Here is a 26937-nt window from a genome sequence, read left to right on the forward strand (position 1 = left end):
GCGGGCGGCCTCCTCAGAGCAGAGAGGCGCATCAGAGTGGGCCCGCATGCGCAATGGAAACCAGCCCGGCCCTGCCCGCCCCGCCCCACAGGTGCCTGGAGGAAGCGGAAGCCACGGAGAAAATGGCGGCCGGAGGGAGCCGGAGAATGGGAGGCCCGGGGTGGGGGAGCCGGGGCAGCCCGGGGGCGGAGACGCTGCTTCGTGGGCTCCTCTTCTGCGTGCTCTCCTGCGGTGAGACTCGCTGTTCGGCTTGGCGGCGCAGAGGCTGGAGGCGGAGAGGTCCCGTCGGGCCTGAGGGGTGGCAGCTATTGGAGCTGGGGCGGCAGGAGCGGGGGGCGGTCCCTGGAGCTGCTCACCTGGGGGAGCGGGAGGTGGTGGGGCCCCTCCCCGGAGCCGCGGCGGGGGCTGGGCGTGGTGGACCCCCCCCCCGGGGCTGCAGGCTAAGTGGACCCCTCCCGGGGGGTGGGGGGCAGAGGGAAGTGGGACAGAGGTGGTAGAAGTGGGGTTCGCCTGAGGCGGGGTTGTGTGAGTGAAGAGTTAATCCAGCGCTTGCGGGGGAAGGTGGTGTCCCCGTGGAGACTTGTGTCAGTCAGATCTGAATCAGGGTCTCTCTAGGGATGGCAGGGCTGGTGCGGGGGGTGGCAGGGAGAGGGCAGGTAGGGTCGGTAGAAGGACTCGGCTAGGCAGTTTTTTCTAGATGGAGGGGGGGTGGTAGAGTCAGCATCAGGTTGGTGCTGCTCCTATCCTGGAGTTTTTGCAGGCTGGGAATTTGCACAGCTTAGTTGGCTTTTCATTTTTGCCCACGTGCATGAGTGAAAGGGCTTTTCATTTTCGCTCCGAAGGTAACAAGACCTGTATGAAACTGAATTTGTTCTTATTATAGAACAAGTGGCTGTGACCGCTTATTTATTTTGAATTTTGTTTTTCTCTTCAGGTTTCTGTTGGGGCAATTCTGTAGAGAGGAAAATCTATATCCCTTTAAACAGGACTGCCCCATGTGTTCGTCTTTTGAATGCCACTCATCAAGTAGGCTGTCAGTGTAAGTATTAGCAGTAGCCTTTTTACTGTAAATTGTACAGGCAGCTACCTCTATTTCCCTTCCTGGAGAAACACTAATAATTTTTGTTTTTTCTTTCTGAACTATTTTTAGTTTTTCTGGTAAGTTAGTGACAAAATGAAAGCAATATACTTCATATGTGAGCACACTGCACCTGTGCGAGAGGTATTGTTGCTTCTCTGCTCCCCAGTATGCCAAACTCCAAGCATGTCAGAAATCTTGCAACTGTCGTAATCATTACATCAAGGCTTGCACTAAAATTGTGAGATTCAGCAACGCTCCCTATGCGTTGTTGTGCCACTCTGTGTATGCAATCCAAAATTGCTTTGTTCTGTCTTGGTGCTATGTTTTTCTGTCACAAGAAGCTTAATATCTTTGAGAGGATGGTGAGTGATTTCCTTATATATAAATAAGTAAACTTCTGAGCTGTATGAAATCTTCCTTGATATCATCTCTAAACTAAACTGCCATATGCACTGACTTTTCACTTTATAATACATGCCTTGCATTGTGAAATTTCTTTGTATTGTTTTCAGTAGTGTGTGTGTCAGATCCTTGAGTTTTGTACAGTTATTTATAAACCACTGTATGTTTAGGTACTTCAGTAAGGCGTCATGCCTGGTGTGCTGCTGTCAGTCACGTGTCTTGTGTTCTTCTGGAACTGGTTCCAAAGTGTAGCGATCAGTTGGGCATCTGTTCTTTCAAGTGGTTTCCTCTCTGTAGAGGGTTATATTTAAAACTATCTATCGGCTGTGATTTTAGTTGGTTTTAATTTTGTGGGTTTGGTATGCTGCTGAGGTTTGTAGGGCTTGGGTCTGGCAAGAGAAGGGTGACAGAGAAGGAGTTCTGATCTAACAGAATTTCTCCATTATTATTGATGCTCTGCACAAGGGTTTCCTGTGAGTTAGCATTTTGTTCATTTGTGTTTGAGTCCCATGGGCCGTGTCTACACGTGCCCCAAACTTCGAAATGGCCATGCAAATGGCCATTTCGAAGTTTACTAATGAAGCGCTGAAATGCATATTCAGCGCTTCATTAGCATGCGGGCGGCAGCCGCGCTTCGAAATTGACGCTCCTTGCTGCCGCGCGGCGCGTCCAGACGGGGCTCCTTTTCGAAAGGACGCCGCCTACTTCGAAGTCCCCTTATGAGCTCATGGGAATAAGGGGACTTCGAAGTAGGCGGCGTCCTTTTGAAAAGGAGCCCCGTCTGGACGCGCCGCGCGGCGGCAAGGAGCGTCAATTTCGAAGCGCGGCTGCCGCCCGCATGCTAATGAAGCGCTGAATATGCATTTCAGCGCTTCATTAGTAAACTTCGAAATGGCCATTTGCATGGCCATTTCGAAGTTTGGGGCACGTGTAGACGTAGCCTTGGTGTGTCTTTGGGCTGAGTCATGCATCAACAGGAACCCTATGGGCAGCACTTAAAGGGCAGAACAATTGAGTGTGGCTTCAACGTTAGTGTAATGGGTGTTCCAACTTTCTGCTACAGTGTGAGCCACCTCTTTTTATAGATTGGTTTATGAGAATCTCCCTTCCCAATCCCATAATACTCCTGTGATAATTACATCAATTGCTGACCAGGGAATGTGATCATGTCTGTGTATCTTTAACTGTTTATGATTCAGTAAGTACTTTGTTGAACAAGCAGAGTTTTTCTTTCCTTGTCATTTCATCCCTGCCCCAATCTGTCTTGTTGCACTCTCCTCCTGCCCATGGGTTTTGTGCTGCTTGGACACCACCTGTCTTGCAGCACATGCTTCCATTTTTCTTGTGTTTCTCCAGATGTGCTTTTAACTGATTTGTCTCTTTCTTTACTTGCTTTTGGCCGGTGTCTCCTATTGTTTCTTTGTACAACCCCCAGCCATCTCTGAACTTCATTTCCCCTGTGTATAATGAGGTTCATAGTCCACATTCTTCCACCTTTCCCAAGAGGAAGGTTGTGGTTGGATGTTTTGTGTGTTCTTTTAGTGTGCTGTCCCAGCTCTTTCCAGATAGCAGAGACTGCAGACCTCAATTGAACTGGAAAGTAAATCTGCAGACTGATTTCATGGTGAAGGCACATGGCCAGGTTTGTTGTCGATGAAGCACAGTAATAGCTCCCTGGATCAATTTGTATAGTTGTACTAGCACATGCATGCTTGTGACGACAGTCACAGCTCAGTCAGTGACAGGACTTCCCATGGCCCCTTAGGCTAGCCAAAGACACTCCCTTTTATACATTAGTACAAACAAGTGACGTATTGCCTCTTTGATGTACTTAGCTGACATCCTCTAGCATACCCAATTACCACCTATCATTTTATACATCTCTGCCTCACACTATTACCACTTTGGCATGGGTCAGCATATTCTTTAGTGAACCTGTTGGTTTCATGGTGTTCTGGAACAGCCCTTCTGGATGTGTTTGTGTGAGCGTTCTGTGCCTAGCACCTCTTAGGACTGTGTGTTTCTGCACTGTCATCCCTGTTCATGCCAGATCGTGAGCAGACCCTGCCTCACTCACAGCCTGACTTTGCTTTGTGTCGGCAAAGTTTTGACCCAGCCTCTGATACAAGGGCCTCTTAAGGCTCAGGCTCTCTTTCTACTATACAGATGATGATTAATTCATTCACGTACCGAAAGTACCTTAAAATCCTGACAGCCAGCAAGAGTCAATGTCTGCATTGCGGCATCTACACTGACTCTGCATTTACCTAACTACAGCAGTTGTGATTCTACACTAGTGTTCCTTTTATTAAGTGCACCGAGGCATGTGTGGATGTGCACAACCAATAGAAATGCATGTTTCCTGCTGTGGGCAGCTGTGGGTACTCTGCTAATCAATCTGAGTGGCACCTGAGTATTTCCAGGCCAGCTGTCCAAGCACTTACAAGGAGCACTGGTTCTCTTAGCTACAAGTCAGGTGCTTTTTCCATCGAACCCCATTTGTTGATCTTGCTTTCACTGAAGTGTCAAGAAGGTGTACAGCTTTGGGGGATGTGAATTTAAGCAAAACAGATCACTTTGTTTTTTTCTCCCTGCAGCCTCCATGAATGGAGACACTGGAGTAATCCATGTGGTGGAGAAGGACCAAGACCTTAACTGGGTGCTTACTGATGGACCTCATCCCCCATACATGGTACTGCTAGAGGGGGAGCTTTTCACCAGGTAAGGAGCCATCATCAATTTTAACCATTCTTAATCACCTCTTTTCTGCTGATGCAGTTTAAACCCAAATTGCAAACATGAGTGTCCTGATCCAGTAGCTATATCTATCATTTGAGCACACAGAACAAGCACTTATGTGTGTGTTTTGAGCATCCAGATCTGAAATTCTGACCATCACTTGAAGTGGGTGCTTGAGAATTGGTCCCCAGAGGCCTGTTTTTCAGCAGTGCTGTGCCTTTACAACACCCTTTGTAGGCTGTGGTTGCCTAATTTTAGAAAAGTAAATTGGCAAACTAGAATGGGTGTTCATATGGACTAGTATCTGTACTTGCCAGTGCCTTGATAAATGGCTTAGTAGTTGGAGCAGGATTCTTGGGTTCTTTTCTGGCTCTGCTAATGACTCTATTCCCATCTCTAGAATGCAAGTAACTATCTCAGAAGGGCATGGTGGAGAATGGATTATAGAATGGATTTTGCTTTGTGGTACTTTTCACCATTGCTGGTCCTACAGGTTTCTCTGTGGTAAGATTGTCCTGGAAACCTGGAGGAGGCTATTTCATCCCTCTTTTCTCTCTGTTCCAGAGAGCTGATGCTGCGGCTGAAGGGAACCTCACGAGTTTCTGGACTGGCTGTGGCCATCTCCAAACCTAGCCCCACACAAGGATTCTCCCCTGGCTTGAAATGCCCAAATGATGGGTTTGGTAAGGAAACATTATACCCTTAGTTTGGCTCAGGGTGTGGGGATCAGAGTAGGAAGTGCAGCCTTCTGTGGAATCATGTGGGGAGTATTGCTTTATAATTTAGATTCCTCAATAGTCTGTAGATGTAATTAGTTTGTGCTGGAATCTTGTCCGGTCTCATAAGGGTTGGGCTGGGGTCAGTATATAGATGGAAGACCTTCAGTTACTCTAGAAAGTGGCGTCAGTGATTCATTAAGGATTTTCTTCCTTATGTTACGATGTCTGACCTCGTCTCTCTGCAATTTGTCTTTCAAATGAGGGGTAAAACTTATTCTGACCATCTGTGCTCACTAAAAGGGCCTGTGGCTTTACTTTCATCACTGCACTGTTCACCCCAGTGTCCTGACCAAATTCGAGCCCTCTTAATTCCATTCTACCTCCCTGCGCTCCCCTTGTGGTCCTAATTGGGTATTCACATCCATGGCTATTCACTGTCTGCACAAACCCACTGCTGCGTGCTGGTAACCTGCTGCTGTCTTCCACCTCAGTGGTGACTGCAGTTGGTAGTGTGAAGTGATGCTGGACCATGTACAACTTGTACAGCACTTTGGGATATCTTGCAACAAAAGCTGCTGTGTATAAACACTCATGGCTAGTTTGGTATGTTGGCATTTGTCATACCATCATTTTCATGCTGTTCACGCAGCACATCGGTGTTACAGTGACTGGCACTGTCTCAATACTGTGGAGCTCAGAAGATGTGTGTCACTATCTTTCAGAGCAGTGTTTCTCTGTATGCATCTTCCACTCTCTCAGCATGTAATGAATGCTCATTATGTGCTCCTGCCAACCTCTTGGCATGCGCTGGCTTTTTGTGTGCCTGTCTCTTCTCCTTTTCACCTGGCAGCGCTCTGTCTTTTCTGTTTTCCCGTGTGTGGCAACAGAATCCACTTCTATTTGTTTCTCAGCTTGTGATGGTTTTCTCTCTTCCTGCTGCCATTCGCTCTGCAGGCCTTGCCTTTCCAACAGTCTCTGCTGTGCCCTCAATGATTGGATCTGCCCCTTTCTCACAGGTGTCTATTCCAGTGATTATGGCCCTCAGTATGCTCACTGCAATGGGACCACGTGGAACCCTCTCGGGAATGGGCTTTCTTTTGAGGATTTTAATTTCCCCATCTTTCTACTTGAAGATGCCAATGAGACACAAGTTATTAAGCAGGTACCTTACCACCTGAAGAGGGGATCCTGGCTGTGCCCTTGGATAGGGAAATGCTTTCTTCCAATCTAACTTATGCTGATCTGAGGTTCCAACTTCCTAAATTTGTAAAATTTGGGGGTTACGTTTTTCTGGAGATAATTTTGGGGGTGGGTTGAAGGAAACAGGCTAGTTCTTTATACGTAAGTTAATGTTTGGAACTAGTTGAGTCTTCACCTGCTATGGCAGACTGAGTATATTATGTACTCTGTGTAATCATCTGAAAAATGGGGGAGGGGAGGGTCTGATACTTATGTAAAGTGCTTTGAGATCTTCAAGCACAAGCTTCTGTGTAAGGGGAAAGAATTACGGTCAGAGAACTAGGTTTTTGCATGTAAATAATTGTCTTGTGATAGTGCACTGGGGCCATAACTGAGACCAGGGTCCCTTTGTGCTAGGAATTGTGTGTACAGTAAGAGACAGTCCCTGCCCCAAGACGCTTACAGTCTAAATGGTCAACTTAGAGTGGGAGGAAAAGCAGGACCAACTAGAAGTGAAATGACTTGCCCAAGACTACACAGCTAGTCAGTTGCAGGACCAGGACTAAAACCTAGGTCTCCAGAGTCCCAGTCCTGTCTGCTAGACCATTATGTTATAAAGAGCAAGGTATGGTATTTATGTTTCTGTCTCAGTGCTACCAAGACCATAACCTCCCTCAGAATGGCTCAGGCCCAGAGTACCCTTTATGTGCCATGCAACTTTTCGCCCACATGCATGCTGTCACCAGCACTGTTACCTGCATGAGACGGAGCTCCATCCAGAGCACCTTCAGCCTCAACCCAGGTGAGTGCACTCCTGGCAAGGTAGGATGAAAGAGGATGGTGGGGTGAACTGAAGCAAGATAAGTGTGTCCATTAGAAAGAGCAAACACAACCTATAGCTTTTACTGTACAGCCCAGGGCCATTGTAACATGAAGGAGTGATCTGTGGTCACAATAGGTTCTGTAATGAAGGCAGTAACCAAGCCAAAGTACTGCCTGCTGAGACCAGTAGTCCCCAAAGATCACACCTGCAGTCTGAGTCTTTATTAAGAGAACATGTGGTCCTAGCAAATAGCCTGTTTGGCTCTTGGTAGAGGAAAGTAGATCTGTCTTGAACTAAGGACTCCGGAATTCCTTCTTGGCTATGGATTTGGGGTGAAGGTGCTTGCCTCCATTCCACTGCAGCCCAGAACAAGACTTAAATATGTAAAACAAGTGCGGTGTGCCCTGAATTTCCTCAGTCAAATACCTTTGTGACACCAGCTTCCTCACTGAGCCTTTTCAGTGCAAATTGTTCCCAGTTAAAGCAATGGGAGATCCTAGAGGCAAGAGGGACAGAGCGATAAGGAGTGAGACAAGACCTGATACCTGGGAATTTTTAATATATGGCTTGAGTTATTTGGAGATGGTGGAGTGAATTGACAAAATGGTAGGAGAGGTGGACTCACTGGGTGACAGACATCGGTGTCACATTGAAACCCATGGGAATTTTATCATTGATTTCAGTGGAGTCAGAGCGATCATGGGTGAAACTCTAAGGGGGCTGACTGCTCTTGGATCACTCTGTGAACTATGAACCTCCCAAACAGGCCAAAGAATAGGTTCAGTTCCTTGTTCTTATTACTGTCAGAGTTCCTGCTCTTGAGCTGTAATATTTTTGCTTCCTAGAAGTTGTCTGCGACCCTCTGTCTGATTTTAATGTGTGGAGCACGCTAAAACCTATCAACGCCTCCAAGAAAATAGACCCTGCAGAAGAAGTCATCATTGTTGCTACTCGAGTAGGTGGTGAGGCCTAATCTCCCTGTGCTGGGGGAGGAAGGGAAGGTTTCTTAGGGGAAAGACATGGAGTTGTGCCTTTATGGGCTGTCAATCTTATTGCACCAAGCCTTCCTTCACATGATCTAGGTCTCTTGCCTTAAATCTTGCTCACTAGCTGTGGTTGGTATCGCTCTGTAGGTAGGAGCCGTTATTCAGGTGGCAGTGGTGTTCAGTGGTTAATATAGGGGGCTGGGAACTTTAGAACTGTTGAGTTTATTTCAGGATCTGGTCTGACTTACTACATGCTTCTGAGCAAGCGACTGTTTCCCTCTCTCATAAATTGGGGGTAAGTGTGCCTCCCTCACATAGCTATTATAAAGGCTGAATGCTGTTGGTAAGATGCTTTGAAATGCAAGGATCTAGTGAATTGCAGCCCTTCGGTTCATAGATTCATAGAGCCTGATGCCAGAAAGAATCACCAAATTATTTACTTTGGTCTCCTGTATAATGCAGGGCATTAAATTTCAACCATTTCCCCTGTCTTGAGGCTAATGACTTGTTTGGATAAAGAACATCCAGGGAGGCATCAGTCTGGATCTGGCCATCAAGAGACGGAGAACCCGCCACTTCCCTTTGGAGTTTGTTCCAGTGATTAATCGCCCTCTCTTTCAAAAAAACCTAAGCCTTATTTGTAATTGGAATTTGTCTGGATTTAATCTATACCTATTGGATCTCGTGATCTCATTCTGCCTTCTTTTTGTTAGATGAAAGAGCCCTTTAGTATCTAGGGTTTTCTCCCTTGAAGGCATTTATGCACATTAATCAAATCACCATCAAGTTACTGTGGTGTCCAAAAAAACACATCAAACCTGTTGTAGTAGATTCTTTAAAGAATTAATATTGTTATATGGATCTTCATTACTAAATGATGGGGTAGGTCAGATGAATGATTACCCTGGTTATTTTCATCCATTTATCTAAAGTACTTTAATCTGGTGGATAAGACTATTTTTACAGGGGCTGAGTATAACTGAATGACTCAGGTGACTTGTTCTGGACTTTACAGCAAGGGAGCTGCAGAGCTGGGAAGAGAACTTTAAATTTTCTTATTCCTACTATGCTGCCTTATCCAATGGACCACCCTAAAGTTGGTGCATGTTCTGGTTTTCCATCCCTACATATGAGAGAGCAGAACTAGCTGGATTATCAGTTTGAATGGTTACATTCTAGCCTACAGTGAACATCAGTTGAACCACTGATTACTACATCACAGTTAGAGCATTCTGATTGTAAGAGATCCAGGCCTGGAACAAGTGCTGAGTTTTAGCTGGGTCTTACAGTCATGTTTGCCCATTTTTATGTGCATTGGTGACTCTTAGTGTCTTTCCATGTGTGCATAAGTTTCACTCCTCCCATTTATGCTCACAGATCGACAGCCATTCTTTCTTCTGGAACATAGCCCCTGGGGCTGAGAGTGCCGTCTCCTCTTTCGTGACCCACTTAGCAGCTGCTGAAGCCCTCCATAAAGTGCCAGATATTCAGATGCTGCCAAGGAACATCATGTTCACCTTCTTCCAAGGGGTAAGGTTTTCAGCTCTCTCCCATCTTGTCTTGGGTTAGCAGCTCTCCCCGCTGCATTCCCTTTCAGTAGCTGCTCCCATAGATGCTGGTAGTCCTGTCCATCTGCACCAGCTCTGTGCCAAGCCAAGAGATCCCTCCTCCAACCCCAAGCCCTGCCCCAAAAAGGGGAGGGATGCAGAGATTGTGGAGCCTCTCTGAAAGGGACATGCTCCAAAGCTGCTGTCAAATGGGACCAGCACTTTCTAGGAGCATCCTTCTAAACTGATGCAGGTAGTTGGAAGTGCACAAGTGTCTTTCTTCATCCTGTGTAAAATAGTTTCTAATGCAAACCTAGGGCAGTGGCTTTCAACCTTGCCAGACTACTGTGCCCCTTTCAGGAGTCGATTTGTCTTGCAAACCCCCATGCTCACTTAAAAACTGTTTGCTTCCAAAATCATACCTAAAAATACGAAAAGTCACAGCACACATTTACTGGAAAATTGCTGACCTGCTCATTTTTGCCGTAAAATATAATTAAAGTATTTATATTCCAAATTATTTCATGTTTACCTCTCACCATATAATACAGGCCGTACTTCTATCATCTGGCAGTGTCTGTGGTCCAGCATCCCCGTGGGCACTCGCAGGTTGGGGCACTTCCAGGGAAAAGCCAGGACCCCTGTTCAGCAACTCCTCCCACTGCCATCGCAGAGATTCTGGAGCGCAGCAAATAGCTCGTTTGCAGTGTTAAAGTTCAGGGGTGTGGAGGGAGGAGCAGAGACAGGGTGGGGAATGGCTTGGTGAAGAGGCAGCAAGGCTGCAGAGCGCAGCCCTTAGACCACACTGAGCCACAGCTGTCCTGCTTCTCCCCTCTCCAAGCACCTCCCTCTGGTCTCCGCTTAGTCAATGCTGGCCCCTCTGCTGTCAGCGAAGCGGAGGCCTACAGCCAGCAGCAGTAGAGTGCTGGCATTGACTCCCCTTGTCTGGGAAATTCTCTGGCTTGAGACCAGTCAGATCCCTAGGGTACTGGACCAGGGAGGTACAACCTGTTCAATGAGCAGAATAAACAAGTCATTGTCTGTATGAAATTTTAGTTTGTACTGACTTCACTAAGTAGCCCATTGTAAAACTAGGCAAATACCCAGAGGACTTGATGGATACCCAGAAGACCTCTGCATACTTACAGGGTTGTGCATATTCCTGGTAGAAAACTATTGACATGGAGCATGGGTGCCTTGTTTATTCATCTCCCCTTGGAACTTACACCAGCGCAGCCTCTACAGAGGCATTTGCAGAGCCTGCCCTGACATGGGTGATGGACCCAATGAATGAATGAGACTTGTGCATCCCTAATTTCTCACCCACACTTTTCAGGCTGCTTTAGCTGTACCCCCCGCGCCCCTCTTCCAGTCAGTGAGTTACACTGCAAAGCCATGAATCCTCCAATGAAACCGGGGACTACACATTTAAAAGCACTCGGCCTGTCTGCGGTGCAGTGCAGCTAATTTCTGAGAATGCAGGGCTGGCACTGGCAGCTGTGTTAAGCCAGGGTAAGCTCTTGAGGGAGGGAAGGAGCCTGATGGTTAGCAGCTGATGTTCCCCTCCAGGCATCTGCAGCAATTGATGGCATTCTTTGTGCTGCTCTGAAGCTAACACTACAGTCCTGTGGCATGGCCATGTGATATCCCAGTGTGGGCATCTGTAGTCAGTCCTTCCCTGAGAGTTGCAGTGGAACCAGTGGATTGGGCAGTCTTGTGTGCCCCATGTAGAGGAGGTGGGGAGAGCTGTCAGGTTCCACTGTAAGTGTGCTGTAGGGAAAGGTTGTCTAGTGGTAATGTGATTTCTGCCTGCCATTGCTTGGAGAGTCCTAGAGACATCCCCAGGATACCTTCTGCCTCTTCTGTGGATCTTCACCTCTGTCTTGCACACCCCCTTCATGCGACAGGAGGATGAGCCTTCCCTCCACCCTGATCTCCTGTTACAGCTCCCTCCTCACCCCAGAGACTTGGAAAGAAGTTAGACTCCCCTAGCCTGCTTTCTGTCCAGGCTCTTGTGTTCAGGGTCTCGGAAGGTGGTAGGCTCTGGTAACTGGGCTTAATAACTAGAATCAACATTGTGAGTTAGAGGAGCAAAACAGTAGAAAATAAAGGTATCAAACTCCTTGATTTGTTCAGAGCCCATTGCAGGCCTGTTGGATCCCTCTGGGAGGTGGCATTCTGGTATAAGGATGATGTGCAGACTGGGGGAGTTTTCTGCTCTTGCATTTCCCGTGAATTTTTAGAGTAGAAGGAGGCACATGTGGCTGGAGTGTGGGCCCATGGAGTTAGGGATTAAGAGTGCCAGAATACAGAGTGAATCCAGCCTAGTTCAGCAGGAGTTGCTCCATGGGTAGGCAAGCTTTCTCAAAAGCTTTGAGGCACCAAGAGATGCAGCAGGAAAACAGATAGGATTTGCAAAAGTGGCCAAGTTGCTTAGGCACCCACTTTCTCTGGCTCTCTCTGGGTTCAAGGCACTTACCTCCATCCTGAGGTGCCAAAATACCCTTGTCAGTCTGGCTCATAGAGCCTGCTCATGTGCCGTGAAGAGGCAGAATTTATGTTGCTTTCTTCTGCTGCTGCTGCTGGGTCACAGTGTCCTTCAGTCCTCACGAAGAAACCGAGATGAGGAGGAGATGTCCTTGGTCTTGGTGGAATTCATTAGTGCTCTCTGGGTGTTGCTGTAGGCCAACCCTTGCCATCAGGGCTTTTATCCCTGACTCATAAATAAAGACCTTTTTGTGGGGAAGGAAGGCAGCTTTCGGAACAGATCAGCTGCCACCAAATGGCAAAGCTTTTAGAAACGGACAAGGAGAGAGGCTAGTTTGAGATTCTCTCTTCTTCCCCACTTCCCCTCTCAAATGTTGCTTATGTTGGAGCTGATTAACTATCCACATACTTGTGATTCACATGTGAACTTGTTCCATCACAGGAGACCTTTGATTACATTGGCAGCTCACGAATGGTGTATGACATGGAACAAAAGGATTTTCCCATCCAGCTGGAGAATATTCATTCATTCCTAGAGCTGAGTCAGGTACGCAACAAGTTTTCTGCCTCTTTCTTGGTGGCAGTTCAATTGTGCTATCCCCTGCCAGCCCTTCCCATGTTCCTCCCCTTTGGTTTCTTTGCGACCACCCACATGGTGGTCACACTAGGTCCCATGGTCAGCCCCCTCTCTGTGGGGAGAGGAGTTGGTGATTTCCCTCTGCCCCAAGCCTTACATAAGACAAGAATTCTAAGATCCAGGTGGTCAGCAATGTGTTTTGACAAGCAGCTTGCATTCTTGCAGGTGGCTTTACGGAACTCCTCCGTTCTGTGGGCGCACACGGACCCTGTCTCTTGGAGGAATGAATCAATTCAAACACAGGTAATGAAACTCCCTTCTGCAGAGGAAGATCCATGCTCGCTCCGTGCGTTTTCAGCTGCACACAGATGCCGAGACAGGGTGTGCAAGCCAAGGAAAGCCAGTTATTCCCTGCAAGGGAAAAACCCTGAGCACAGAGGCTTCTCTGTGGCTGTGGCTGTGGCTGTGTCTGACACTGGGCCCTGTTGCTGAGCAAAGAGCCATCCCCTCGCCCCAGTGTGGGTGGTTTGAGGTGTGGTGGCATTGTCGTAGCTAGGTCACACTTCTTCCATTGACATAGCTGACCTATTGCTAGTGTCAGAAGTGCTGGGATGGGTGGGGCTAGTTCTGTATCATTCCCCATAACTTCTTTAGCATCCAGGTACTGAACAGCAGCTTTCATCTCCAAGAAGCCCACTAGGCCTTGCTGACTCTTCTGACCCCTGGTACATAACCCATCTCTGGGGTGGAATGAGCAGAACGGCAGAGCTGAGCAGCGGCTTATGGCAGAGTGAGAAACTCTGTATCCCACTGATGCCATGAGGGGCTTCACATAAACCTAAGTTTCACAGTGGGGTCAGATCAGGGGCCACTGCCTTGACTAGCAGAAAGTGGAGTGAGATCTTTAACAATCACAAGAGGTCAGGGCCTTGTTTCACCTCTCTTAAGCTTCACCTTTTGTGCCACTGCACTCCCCAGGTCACTGACTCAGCAAGAAGAAACTTCTGTTGAATTACAGGTACTTCTGTGGCACTTGGGTTCATGGGAGTCTCCCTTCCAAGTCATACCTAGACCTGGCCCTGCTTAGCTTGAGATCTGAGGCTATTAGTGTTACCTGTGGCCCAACCGAAAGCATGATGTAAGTAGTAGAGTTTTTTTTCTAAGTCCTCTCGGTCCCCTTTCAGGTTAAAACCATGGTGGAAACACTGATCAATAGCAGCATAGGTGCAAATGTGACTCTTCAAGAAGTCAGAGAATCTCAGCCTCTCCCACCTTCCTCCTTCCAGCGCTTTCTGAGGGCCAGGCACATCCCTGGAGTGGTGCTGGCTGATCATCGCACTTCCTTCCAGAACAGGTATGGGGAATGATGCCCTGTCCTTTGTGTCTGTGATGGGTGCAGGTGGGGTCACGTGGGATGTGATTGTCTTCCTGCCTGGTGCTTAAGCTTTAGTAGCAAAAGACAATCTAAGTGTTGGCTTAAGAGCCCTGCAGACTGAAAGTTGCTAGTGGCAACAGCATCCCCGCCCAGGGGTGAAAACCTGAGTGAGGCATGCGGAGGGAGGGGGTGGGGGGTTCAGGCTCTGTGGCCAGGCTCATCCACTGGTAAGCTTCCATGCTGAAACAAACAACAAAGGAGTGGATGCAGTGGGGGCACTCATTTGCTAGGAACTGGACTTAGTCTCTTCCTTCCCCCTCACTGGTGTCACAGTGGCCCCAAACTGCTAGGTACTCGGACCCCAAGAATTGAGTGGTGAATGTGATGTGATGAGCTAGAGAAGGGCAGTCTGAATAGAATAGGGCAGAAATTGTCCAGTGGTGAGAAACCAGAGAACTGTAGGCAAAGTGGTCTGACTTCCAGAACTCTTGAGCGCTGTGTCTTGGTGGTATCTAAAGTGATTTACCTAGAAAGGCAGAAACAGAATTCCTAGTCGTTGGGCCAGTGACACAGCCTGGCACACTCCTTTGTAACATAAGGTTTCCTGAGGGGCATTGCATTTTCTAAAAGCTACTGAAACACCTGACTCCCTCTGCAGTCCAAACCAGATTTATGCACTCTCTCCACGGGCAACATCAGCCCCCAAATGGCAGGAGCCCCCTGCCTCCAGTGCTGTGTGAGCTCGATCAAAACTTAGCAAACACATGCAAAACTATTGCTGGAAAGCTGCCTGGCTCGGAAGGCTAAATCTACTCCATTTCCAGCTGTAGCCAGGAGGGGGCAGCCCAGCCTCCCTGAACATCCCAACAAGGCGGATGCAGGGGGTGCTGCTGCCTACCCTACAAGCAGCGTGGTGGATAGAGGACAGAGGGGAGAGGGAGGGAGCAACCATGTGCCATGTAATTGAACAGGCACAACATAATTATCCTGACAAGCGAAAGAAATCCAGTTTTGTACAGAAAATGTTCCCTGCAGCTGGCTGGGTGCCAGAGGTGAGCAAATGGCAGCTGAGCATGCTGGAGTCTCATCTGCTCCTCCAAGAGCTGCTGTGTGTTTTAATACATTTTTCTATTTGCAGTGGCCCCAGGCAGTGGAATAGGCTTTTCCATTCACCCAACTTGACCCCCTCATGGCACGTTCCATGAACATCTTCTCCCCTTGGACACTGGGAAATGGAAGGGAGGCAGTTGCATGGGTCTCTTACCCTGCCATCCAGTTGTTCCCAGTTGCTTCTTTCCCCTCCTGCACACACATTCACCCACTTCCTTGGCCTGTCATGCCATCCTCACAGACAGTCGGGGAGCAGGCAACTTCCAAAGCCGCACAGCTTAGGGGAGGGGGGGAAGGAAGGGTATTGGAGGGCCTGTGAAGAATTCTGGAGCACAGGGTAGTGCATCTCGTCCTTCCAACTCTTTTTCTCTTGGGAAATTGTTTTCAGCGTTCCCGTCCAACCTGGAAGCGCAGATCGGCATGCTGGGCTTTTCGCCCAGCCCTTGATTCAGCTGCACACTGCTGCAGATGTCTTGATGAGAGACTATCACAAAGTCATTTTGGAATCTCACAGAGCAGGGGAGTCGGTCGTTTCAGCACTGCTGGGTTCTGGTCTCACCTTCACCACTAGTTTGTAGCCTTGTGTGTCATTACTACACTCAGTGCCTCAGTTTCCCTATCCACGTACCGGATGGAGTAATGCCTATTCAGGAATAGTTTAATTACTGCTTGTCAGTTGCATTGAGCTCCTCAAATGTGAAAAGTGGTGCAAAGCCCAAAGATGATTAGAAAGCCTCGTTAAATGGTATAAGGAGTAGATGGAAGGCCAGTGCTTTGGCAAAACTATGGAACTGCTCCCTGTGTGTGCATCAGGCCTGGGCTGAACTGAATTCCACACCCTGTAATTTCTTTCCACCCCCTTCCCCAATCCTCTTTCTCTTCCTCTTTCAGATATTACCAGAGTGTGTATGACACAGCAGAGAACATCCTGATGAAATATCCTGAGGGGCTTAACCCAGAGGAGACTTTGGACTATGTCACAGACACAGCTAAGGTTTCTGCAAAACTTGGTCTCTGTCTATTGTGTGCAGGGTGGGGGTGTGAGTGCTTCATGGCAGGTTTGTTGCCCATTGCTGGAGGGCCTGGGGGCTTTCTAGTGCGCCACACAAGTGTGCTCTAAATGCTTTGATGGATGTGTGGGGACTGGCTGGTGTTCCTTCCCTGTTGTACTGGGCCTGCCTGTCTTGATTAACACAGAGCCCTCTTCCCTTACAGTCACTGGCAGAAGTAGCCACAGTGGTCGCCCGTGCTCTGTACCAGCTTGCGGGGGGAACCGGCTCCACCTCTGCTATTCAGGCAGATCCAAGAACGGTATGAGCAGATGGGATCCACTCCTTGGCATCCATGCTGAGCTCTCACGTATTTCCCTTCTGTCTCTGTTTATGTGTGTTTACACATCATGCTGGCCTGTCTGTCCCTCCAGGTGCCTGCCTGCCTCCCCTCTCCCTTTCCCCACTATAGCTGAATGACTAATACTTTACCATTCTCTACTGCCTCCCATCAGCTTCCAGCATCTTGGGCATCAAGCCAGCCAAGCCCCCAACAAAACAGAGCAATATTCTTCCTTGATGTGCATAGTCACACCCAAGGGTGAGGTGGGCAGGGACCTGATGAACACATGAATCATACAAGATCAAGATCAAGCAAGCAGTGGGTAGCAAAGCTGGGGAGGGGAACCCAGGACTTGGGACTTGCAGCCCTTCGGTTTAGGTACTAGATCTCCATCCCTCCCTCCCAGAACCACAAATGGACCCAGGTAGAATGGAGAGTGGGACACAAGAATCCTGGCTCCCAGCCCTGTACTTTACCTGCTAGCTCACAGGAGTGTAGGACTGAAAGGGACCTTCATGGGTCATCCTGTCCACTCCTCTGTTGAGGCAGGACTGAGTGTTACCTAGACTCTACCGGACAAATGTTTGTCCAACCCGATCTTAAAATGCCCAGTGGGAGAGGTTCCACAATCTCCCTAGGTAATTTGTTCCAGTGCTTGACTACACTGATAAACCCACCTTGCTGTAATTTAAGCCCATTATTTCTCTTGCTGTCCTCGGTGGTTAAGGAGAACAATGTATCCCTTTTTCGTATAACAATCTTCTATGTACTTGAATACCGTTATGCCTGCCCCGCAGCCTCTGCCCCATCTTCTCTTCTCCAGACTAAACAAAACCAGGGTTTTGAGTCTTCCCTCACAGGTCATATTTTCTTAACTTCTTATAATTTTTCTTGCTCTCCTCTGGTGTTTCACTAATTTGTTCACATCTTTTCCAAAGTGTGGTGCCCAGAATTCCAGTTGAGGCTTCTCGGTGCTGCTGTAATTCCTTCCTAATTCATCTTGCAAAGTTGAATGCTGAGAAGGCAAACGGTCCTCTTAAGATACTCCATCTTGCCAGTACATGTGACCCCATTTCCATCTCACTTCCAGGTCTCCAGAATGCTCTATGGGTTTCTAATCAGAACTAACAATTCCTGGTTCCAGTCCATCATTAAACAGGACCTGAAAGTACTCTTGGGTAAGCAGGGTCTGGGGAAGAATTCAGAACTAGTTTACCCCTTGATATGTCACCTGGGAACTTTATAAAGCTCTTTGGTAACCTCTTTGGTCCCTGGCTCTCTCCCTGCCCTTCCTGTTTTCTCTGACTCTCCAGGTGATGAACCTCTCCAGCACTACATTGCAGTTTCCTACCCAGTGAACACCACCCAGCTTGTGCAGTTTGTTCTGGCCAATCTCACAGGCACGGTTGTCAATTTCACCAAGGAGGAATGCCTGAACCCTGAAAAAATACCCAATCCCAACAAGGAAGTAAGTTGCCATCTGAGGAGAATAAAGGTGGGGGATAGGAGCAGATGTGCTGGGCGAGGGAGCTCCACTGGTATCACAGTGAGAAGTTGGACCCCTTTTTGCCTCGCTGAAGAAAGCTGGATGGAAAAATCTCCTGACCTGAACAAAACATGGGAGAGGAGGCAAGTTTCATAAAGATGTTCTAGTGCCCGAGGCGGGCGATGCTTCAGAAAGGAGTGCTTTCTTACAGTGAGTACAGCTGGGATGACAACTCAGGTCACAGACGCTTCTGTCTGATCTCAACACAGGCAGCACAGGCTTTGGCATAAAGCCCCAAGGAAACTCTGCCCAGTCCTAGGGGGATGCCCAGCTCTGCGGGCGTCGTGTCCTTCACTTTCTGGCCATTCAGTCTCTTTAGCTTCTATGGAGACTCATAAAACTGAAATCTCAGTCACTCATGAGCATCAAAGATCCCGTGATGCCTCGGGCAAGAGTCAGTCTGGAAACCCTGAATAAACTCCAGCCTGTGAATTATGTTCTGCTGAATGTAGGACTGTCACTCTCAGTCCTCGGCTGTTGCACATTGTTGCTGTATGTGGTTTAACACCACCTCAGAGAGAGATGCTTTTCAGCAGTTAGTAAAGCAAACTTCATACTGTCCATATAATCATAAGTTTTTATTATGATCCAGGAAAGCAAGTGAAGTTCTGGGGTGGGGAAGTCCCTATGGTTCTTTGCTAGTGCCTTGTTGTCTCACTCCCCGTTTGTTCTCTTTGCAGTTGTACGATTACATATGGGTACAGGGTTCCAGGGAGCCAAACTCAACCTCACGGGTGCCCTTCTGCGTCCAGTCAACTGTCCAGCTAACCGAGGCCCGCTCTCCTGCCTTCAAGCTGAAGCAGTGGGGCTCCACAGAGTACTCCACGTGGACCGAGAGCCGGTGGAAGGATATCCGTGCCCGCATATTTCTTGTTGCGAGCAAGGAGTTAGAGGTGAGTTGGTGCATTGCTAAACACCCAAAGAAGATGCTAAGAATAGATTAAGGGCATCGTGGCACCCAGCAGTGTCTCCTGGTAAGCTCTGAAATGTGCTGTGCCCAGGTTTCATAACCCCTTATGCCAGCGATGTGTAACCTAGGCTAGCAAATGGGCTGCATGAGTTCCCCTCCTTCGTCTCTGTGGGCCATAAGACGGTCATAAGATGATTTCCCGAGATAGGGTAGTTTCGCTAACTGCACTTGCGTACCTAGAATTTGCAGGATTTGAACTGTAGCTATGCTTTGATTGGATGCAGAGGGAGCAAACGGCTCTCAGGGTCAGTATTGTGTGCGGTCAGCATGCACCTCACTTCACGGGCCCTGGCTTTACATGTGTCACTTTACTAATGCCGGTAAGGGAGAGAAACTGTGCTGCTGAAAACCGTCAGAATCTGGCAACCCTGTCTGTGAGCATCAGTAAAATGTCTCTTGGGCCACAAACAGATTGCATGTGGGACCGCAAGCCACTGGTTGCCCAAAGCTGCCTTATGCTAGCCTCTCTATCCAGTATTATCAGCTAACCAGGGTTGGGCATGGTCAGCTCTCGGGGAAACCCTCTACAAAAATCCAGGATGCCACGGAAAGTAGCATCAGTGATGCAGTAGGTGCATCCTCCCCTCTTCTCACCTTCTTCATTCGTTTCTGAACCAAAAGCCTAATACAGGGTTTTGACCTATTTTGGTGAATAAAGAAACTTGGACACTTTGCAAGATTGAAGCTTTAACAATAGTCTGGGAAAATTCCAGCAAGGGTAATGCTATTCAGTTCCCCAAAGATCTCTTTGTAAGTTAGCTAGGCCACAATATTAATCTTCAGTTTCTCCTCAAGCAGCTGTATGATTAGGCCACATTCTTCTGAAGTGCTTCCTTCCAGCTTAAACTGAAAGGGAGTGCCATATGGGGGGGAAGGTGCTCAAATTATGTATATAAAATGATCAGGGATCCTCTGGGCTGATAAGGTCCTGTATAAATTTAAGAGCAATTTCTGCATTAACATTAGCCTCACCAAAATGTGCTTTATCATGGCTCTCAGTGCTTTTGTCCTTTTGGAATTGTGATAACCGAGCTCCTCTTCATTTTAAAAACCCACATTGTAGCCCTTGTGGGGAAGGAAAGCATTTGAAGAGCGAAGCAAATGAAAATGAAATGTCATCTCTTGGATCCCCAGACAGCCTGGGGGCGATGGACCCTGAGAGATGTTAGTGTGGTGTTAACATTGAGTCCTGATAGTGACAAGTTAAACGTCACCATTAACTCCCTCTTAATAACTTGACAATATAACTAAAGGCTGTATTATGTATGCAGAAAGAAGGAAAGGCCAGAATTCAACCTGTCTTTTGAGTGCTTGTTTTGCAATCTTAATTTGTTTGGTGTATTTTTAAAATGGATTTTTCCCAGTACGGTAGCCCACCATGGGTCAGGTGCCTTTATTTAACAATAATAAAAAATGTAGGGAGCAAAGGCAAATCAGAAGGTTATCAAATGTTTCATTTAAAAGGTGAGAAGCCACAACTTGTCTCAATTTTTCTACAGTTGTTTCAGGTTTTTAGTAAGGTTGGCAGAAGTTTTTCAGCAAACTTGCAGTGGTTATGTTGCTGTGAGGTACCAGCCAAATAAAGGTTAATTGTGAGATGGCCTTAGAACTGTGGGTCTAGCTTGTAGAGCTCTCGTTGGCTATTGGTGATGTCATACCCATTTCTAACCACATGAGAATGCGCAATCTGACACTCCAACGTGTGTGTTACAGCAGTAAGTCACCCAGGGGCTGTGCGTGCATGTCCAGGGCAATTGCTGGACTTCTTGGGTTGTTGCTCACTCAGTGGGTGGTTACTGTCTCAGCACCGTCTCGCTAAACTCCACCCTAGGAAAGTATAACTCCTTGCTTGCCATGTCTGTCTTTAAACCTCTAGCACAAGACATGACGCTCAGTAGTATGTATGTATCTGTTGAAACGAAGAACTAATAAACTGACCCCTTAACATTTCTGCTTTGTTAAAAAGGCATCAGATAAGAGAGAAGATGATAGAAGTATATAAATAACATAAGGAGAAGGTGGATAGGAAACTTCTCCTCACCATGTCTTATGGTACAAGAATAAGGAGACAGTCAGTGACATGAAATGCGTTGGATTCAAAATAAACAAAAGGACATTTTTTTCACACAAAACTTAGACTGTGGAAAGCTTAGTGGGGGGGAGTTGATCCTGCATGAAGCAGGGGGCTGGACTAGATGTCCTCCTGAGGTCCCTTCCAGCCCTGTGAGTCTATGAAAGCTCTGCCAGTGGATGCTGTTGAGGCAAAAAACTTAGTAAGATTCAAATGGGGAGTGACGTGTCTGTGGATGATGGTTAATTCAAACATACGTTTTGGAAGAGCTATGAAACTTCATGCTCGACGCTTAAACTAATCTAGCTCTTAGGTATGTCAAGAAAAGCTCGGGTGTGGAGCAGTGTGTCGCATATCTCCATAATGAAAAGTCTGTTGGACCTTTTTCACAAACAGTGCTGGCCACTGTTGGTCAGGATGCAAAGGACTGGAAGGAACATGCATTAGGTCCAGTCTGCAATTCCTTTGTTCCTCTGATTTTTAGGCTACGTCCACGCTAGAGAGTTTGGTTGATAAAACTTGTGGAGCATCTGCACACAAAATGTGTTTTGTCAACAAACTGCCAACAAAAAAGCCATGTAGATGCTCCGGAGGGCCCTTTTGTTCACAGAGCAGATCAAAAGATAGGTCTGTTCTTACGCATAGACAATCTGTCAACAGAAATTTTGTCAGAGCATCTCTTCTGACAGTAGCTTCTGTAGACAGATGCTTCTAATGTAGACATAGCCATTGACAATAAGTAACATAGGCAGAAACAATGTCTTTTACTGAGTCTACAGCACATGGCACAGTAAGCTTCAGATCTTTGATGGAGGCCTCTAGGAACTAGTACCACAATGCAGTATTGAGTCTCTGCTGTATAGCAGGCCAGCTGAGTGTGTTACTCTGGATTTGTCCCTGGCTGGTATGACTTAGTGGGGGTTGATCCTACTTGAAGCAGGGGGCTGGGCTAGATGACCTCCTGACGTCCCTTCCGGCACGGTGATTCTGTGATTCATAACCACACCATTACATGTGTTTCTTTTCATGTCCCCACCTAGATAATCACACTGGTCGTTGGCATCACCATTCTGATCCTCTCTCTCCTCGCCACTTACTTCATCAATGCCAAAGCACACGTGCTTTTCAGCAGCCCTGGGGACTCTGGGGATGTGGCTTACTGAGTGCTTCCAGTGGGTTTGTGAACCCCAGCACTTGGATTACAACTGTTCTGACACATACTGCTCTGCAACCACTGGAACATGCCTCTGCCTTGATAGAGGCTTAAGGCTCACTCTGTGATTTCCAAGAACCGAGCCCTGAAACAGAAGAAACTTACCTGGAAAACTGTGTTGACCAAGTCCTAAAGAAATCAGGTTGCTTAGAAGTTTACAAGGCCCTTGAATCTTTGTCCTTCCTTTTGGGCATCTCTAAAGAGGGTCAGTACTGGATGCTACCAGCACTCAGCTTCCATGGTTATGGTTCCAGGGTTGGGATGGGTGTGAAGCTCATGAAGGAAAGACCTCTCCCAGACACACATGGACAGCAGATTTCTTTGCTCTGTCAGAGCCCCAATTGTCTGCTTATCTGGATTAGCTGAAGAATTGTCTGACAGCTGCTGTGGATCAGTGTAAACTACAATGTGGGCAAGGGAAGGTGTATTGAACTGATGTTTAGATGTAAGAGCTTTTTTTTCCTTCAGTAGTGCAATAATATTGGGGAGGAGAGCAGGGTTGTACATATATAAATAGCTTGGTTTAATTAAAAAAAAGAGAAAAAACTGCTACTTACAAACTAACGCTTTGTTCCTACTGCCTTTCTCCGTCACTGCTTCTTACAGTAGGACCAAGGAACTGGGTAATGTAGTCCACTGGTGGTGCCAAGTCTTGGGAGAATTGGAACTTGTTGGATATTGTTGCTCATGACAAAGCTTCTCTCTCCTTTTTATAATACAGGTTGAACCTCTCTAATCTGGAAGTCTCTCGTCCAGCAACGTCCATGAACCGGCATGAGTTTAGTTAGCCAGATAACCATTTATCATGAGTGTGGCCAAGTTTCCCATAAAGTTTGTTTACAGCTACCAGTCCGGGCTCTTAGAGTTCAGTGCTGTTATTTAACTGAAATTTACCTCTAAACGTCTTCTAAAAGCCCAGTCAGCCATGGAAGTATTGGTTATGCTGCTAGACAATACTGACCTCCCGTGACCTGGCAACTTCAGCGTTGGATGAGAGAGGTTCAGCCTGTAAGCTGAAAGAGAGAGAGCTATGTTTGGAGCTGGAGCTGGTGGTTGTTACCCTTGTCTGTTTTGGTCAGCCACTCTCTATTCTGTTTACAGGAGCAGTGGGCCCCCAGTCTTGATTAGCCTCTCGACACTATCACAAAATAAACCTAGTTAATAATGAGCACTCTCCACTCCCTCTGACAGCAGCACCTTACCATTTATTGATGGCAACTAAGGCTCATTGCTAGGGTAGGGGAAGCAGCCACTCCAGCAGCTCTAGGTTATCTTTGTGTCAAATTCCTCACATTCTTCCCCGTCCTTTAATTTAGGGATGAGAAAAGGATGTTGCTGTCCCAAGTGAGCTGCTTGAGCTGGTCAGCTCCAACACCCAGACCTTGTCAGCCTCCTTTTAAGGGTTACTTATTCTGTTTGTTCTCCAGTGGATGCTGGAAGCGATAGGTGCTCTGGAATTCCACTGCTTCCTGTAAGGGAACCGATCCATTTACCAATGCGTCTCATTGCAAGGGCACCATTCCTGAGACTCGAACTGTTTCTTTGCTCACTATCTTCTTGTTGTTCCTAGTGATGGTGAAGAAAAAAATTTGTCTCAGCTGAGGCTGAAAAACCCCTCTTGTGTTGTAATAGATTTTGATTCCCTTCACCTTCCAAACTTCTCACCTGTCCCAAGCTGTTCAGATGATTGGGGAACTCAAATCTGTGAGTTCACAGTTCCCTCACGGAGCACTTTGGGTTGTTTAGTAAATGATATTTGTCCTCTGTTAAAACGCTGTAAGATCTGGGGGTGAGTGGTTCTGCATACAGTCAGGATGGAATTATTGTTGCATTTAATCAAAAATCACGTTGCCATCATCAGGGCTTGAGCCATGTTTTTAAGTGTTCTTCGTTTTGTTTTTCTTCTGCATGCAGATTTAATGCTCATGCTGTTGTCAGAAGGCTGCTTGACTGATCTTTCCCGCCCCCCCTCCATATTTATTTCTCCATGAAGAGAGAAATAAGCCTCCCCCCGCCCTCCTTCTCCACTCCAAGCTTTTTGTTCTGAAGCTGATTGCTGGCGAGGCTAACAAACAGCTGCCTCTGTCTGTGCCTGCACCACTCCGTGGACAGCCAACAGGTCTCCCTGTGGACGGAGCAATAAGCAGTGCTCCTATCAGGAGCTGACAAAGGGAAAGGAGAAGCGAGGGGCCAGGCTGGAGAGCAGAGCAGCAGAGACACATTTTCCATGCTGCTGCCAAGGTTGGAAACCACCAAAAGTTGCTTGACTGACAGCCCAAAATTTGTTCTGGGTTGGGGATTTTTTGAGTCTTTCAATATCCCTCAGTGCCAGCAGCTTCCCCAATCAAGAGGATGAGAACAAGGAGAAGTTCTCTGATGGTTCCTCCCTGTCCTGGTCTTGTCAGCGAATGACTCAAGGCACTCAGGTGTTCAGCTGTGTGTGTCTCTTCTCAAGTGTCACCAGAGTGAAGAGCTGGGACTTTGGCGTTTGCGCCCAGCTTTGGGATGGTAGGGAGAGCTAGTGGGTTGCAGGACTTAAGGCAGCAGCTCCTGGTTCCTGAGTGAGTTAACCACCCCCCCTACTCCTCCCTGCCTCAGATTCCCATCCCCAGGCAGGGACACTCTTGTTGCATAGGAGTGGGATGAGAATTGATTGATTCTTTCCATTTAGAAACTGCTTTGCGATCCTTGCCTGGGCAGTACTGGAGAGGCAAGTATTTGTAATGTCAAACTACCAGTGATGAAAGGTGCTGGCTTGTCAACTGTGAACAAAGCAATCCTCTCTTTACCTGCAGCCACCATGGGGCAGATCCCCATCTCTCTCCTGCACCCCACCTTGCTCATTGTGTGGAAGGGAAATGAAGTTGTTTTCATGCCTCATCCATTCCTGACTTGAATACTAAGGACTTTGTGACTGTTTGGGTTTGAGACAAACACTCATCTCCTGGGAGCAGCCTGAGCCCACTCTCAGGCAGCTACCCAGGAGCTTTCAGCTGTTAGGAGCCCAGTGTGGATTCAGAGCTGTGACCTAGCCCTGGAAAGGCTCTGCTATTCCCCAGCCATCCCCTCCCTGTCTTCATTTAGATTTCAAACCCCTCCAGAGGAGGCAGAGTCCACACTTTGAAACTAACGTCGTTGGGTCCCTTTAGTTCCCCCGCTTGCTCTGCTAGCTGCTTTTATAAACAGCTGCTCTGTTGTCAGGGCTGCATCGTGGTAGGGGCTCTGGCTCCTGTTGCCCATCCTGCTTTAGCTGCCACGGTCCTCAGCTGCACGAATGGAGAAGTTTATAACTCCCCTGATACACTTTCTCCATCAGTCCTGCGATTAGACACATTAATTAGAGCGTTCCTAATGCTAATATGCAATGGTGAATAAATGCCCTCCCCCCTACCTGCCCGTCATGCTCATTCTATACAGGGATGAAAAAGAAATTGAGGTTTTTTTGCCATTGACTTTGATTTCTACTTAGTCTTTGCCAGGGCCCTGCCAAGAGGGCAGGGGACTGGGGTGGATGACCTCCTGAAGTCCCTTCCAGTTCTAGGAGATGTGTATCAGAAGAAAAACTGGTGATCCCTTTACTTTTTCCCACCCCTGAGTGGAATGAACTTGGTTCTGTGTCCTGGTATGCAGGTGACGTGTGATACATGACCTTCATCTTGGTGCACATAACAAAATTCATGGGGTGGGACTGGGCCAAGGGCTTCTGGAGAGGGTCAGGGGCTAGGGCAGAAGGTTGGGGGGTGGGAGTGTGAGGGCTCTGGCAGGGAGGGGGAACAGGCTCTGGGGTCGGGGGAGGGAAGAGGGAGTTGGGGATGAAGGGAGGGGGTCCACACTGGAGCTGAGGATTCAGGATATGGAAGGGGGCTGCAGACAGGAGTGGGATTGGAGTGCAGGAGGGGGTGAAGGCATTGGGGTAGCACAGTCTATGCTTTGCTGGACATTGTGGGTGTGTGCATACAATGTTTCTCCCCCAAAAAAGTTTACAGGCTAACTACACAGTGAAAGGCATCAGGTGGGCACTGCACTCTCCCAAATTTCCTGTTGGGGAAACTGAGGCACAGAGCAGGGAAGTGAAACCCCTAGTCCTGTGCTTTCACAGTGGGATCACACCACTTCCTACTGTTCCTTGCCCTTGAAATTACTTTTTGTTTCAATCTTTGCAAAAGATGGTTCAGCTTCTATTTCTGCTTGATCGTGCGCTGCAGCTGGCTGTGCTCGCTTTAGCTGGCACTACCAAGCCAGCCTGGCCTTCTCTGCAGGAAGACACAGCGTGCTGGAGAATTCCCTTGTTCCTAGCCAGTTTGCTTTGATAATTAGGCAAGGCGGCGAGGGAAATTATGCAAAGCACATGGAAAGTAAATAACTTCTCTGCAGCGGGCGCTGTGGCCATGTCTCGCCTCATCTGAAGTGGCTGCGTTTTCTGTCTGGTCACAGTTTAGTTCCCCAGCTGTGCCTTTTCCTGTCTGAGTGAGGCACAAAGTGTAGGTGTGACTGTGTTGTCTGGGAGTGGGGCATAATCCATCTGTGTTAGGAATGCTCGTTTGTCCCTTTGAGCATCTCCCTATCCGGTGTTTCTATGACACCATAAGTGTGGCATCTGGGCGTTTCTCAATTGTTAATATATTTATCTTCACGACCTCCTGTGAGACCAGGCAGGGTTTTTATCCTCATTGTGAAACATAGAGCAAGAGATTCACCCAAGCTCACATGCAGAGTCTGTGGCAGATCAGAGAATTGAAGTGTGGTTTGCTGAGCCCACCACCACCCCCAAACACTGGTC

The 26937-nt window shown here is 47.7% G+C and overlaps 1 protein-coding gene across 1 annotated transcript; it reads left to right on the top strand.

Moving 5' to 3' along the window:
- Positions 1-125: 125 nt before the first annotated feature.
- NCSTN (nicastrin) lies at positions 126-24005 on the top strand. The gene is made up of 17 exons (XM_074981222.1): positions 126-231; positions 935-1039; positions 4081-4204; positions 4787-4905; positions 5958-6103; positions 6772-6922; positions 7789-7898; positions 9307-9459; positions 12406-12510; positions 12766-12843; positions 13725-13894; positions 15917-16019; positions 16241-16336; positions 17448-17535; positions 17671-17825; positions 18584-18796; positions 21985-24005. Exons 1-17 carry the CDS (start codon positions 147-149, stop codon positions 22105-22107), a joined length of 2124 nt encoding a protein of 707 aa, XP_074837323.1. The 5' UTR covers positions 126-146; the 3' UTR covers positions 22108-24005.
- Positions 24006-26937: the final 2932 nt, after the last annotated feature.

The sequence above is a fragment of the Carettochelys insculpta genome, chromosome 30 (assembly GCF_033958435.1).
Source record: "Carettochelys insculpta isolate YL-2023 chromosome 30, ASM3395843v1, whole genome shotgun sequence".
Classification (NCBI taxonomy): Eukaryota; Metazoa; Chordata; order Testudines; family Carettochelyidae; genus Carettochelys; species Carettochelys insculpta.

Coding starts and splice junctions, on each gene's coding strand:
- NCSTN (XM_074981222.1), top strand. CDS start 147: ATGGGAGGCCCGGGGTGGGGGAGCCGGGGCAGCCCGGGGGCGGAGACG. Junction 13,895..15,916: donor CGCACTTCCTTCCAGAACAG/GTATGGGGAATG, acceptor TTCCTCTTTCAG/ATATTACCAGAGTGTGTATG. Junction 18,797..21,984: donor TTGCGAGCAAGGAGTTAGAG/GTGAGTTGGTGC, acceptor GTCCCCACCTAG/ATAATCACACTGGTCGTTGG.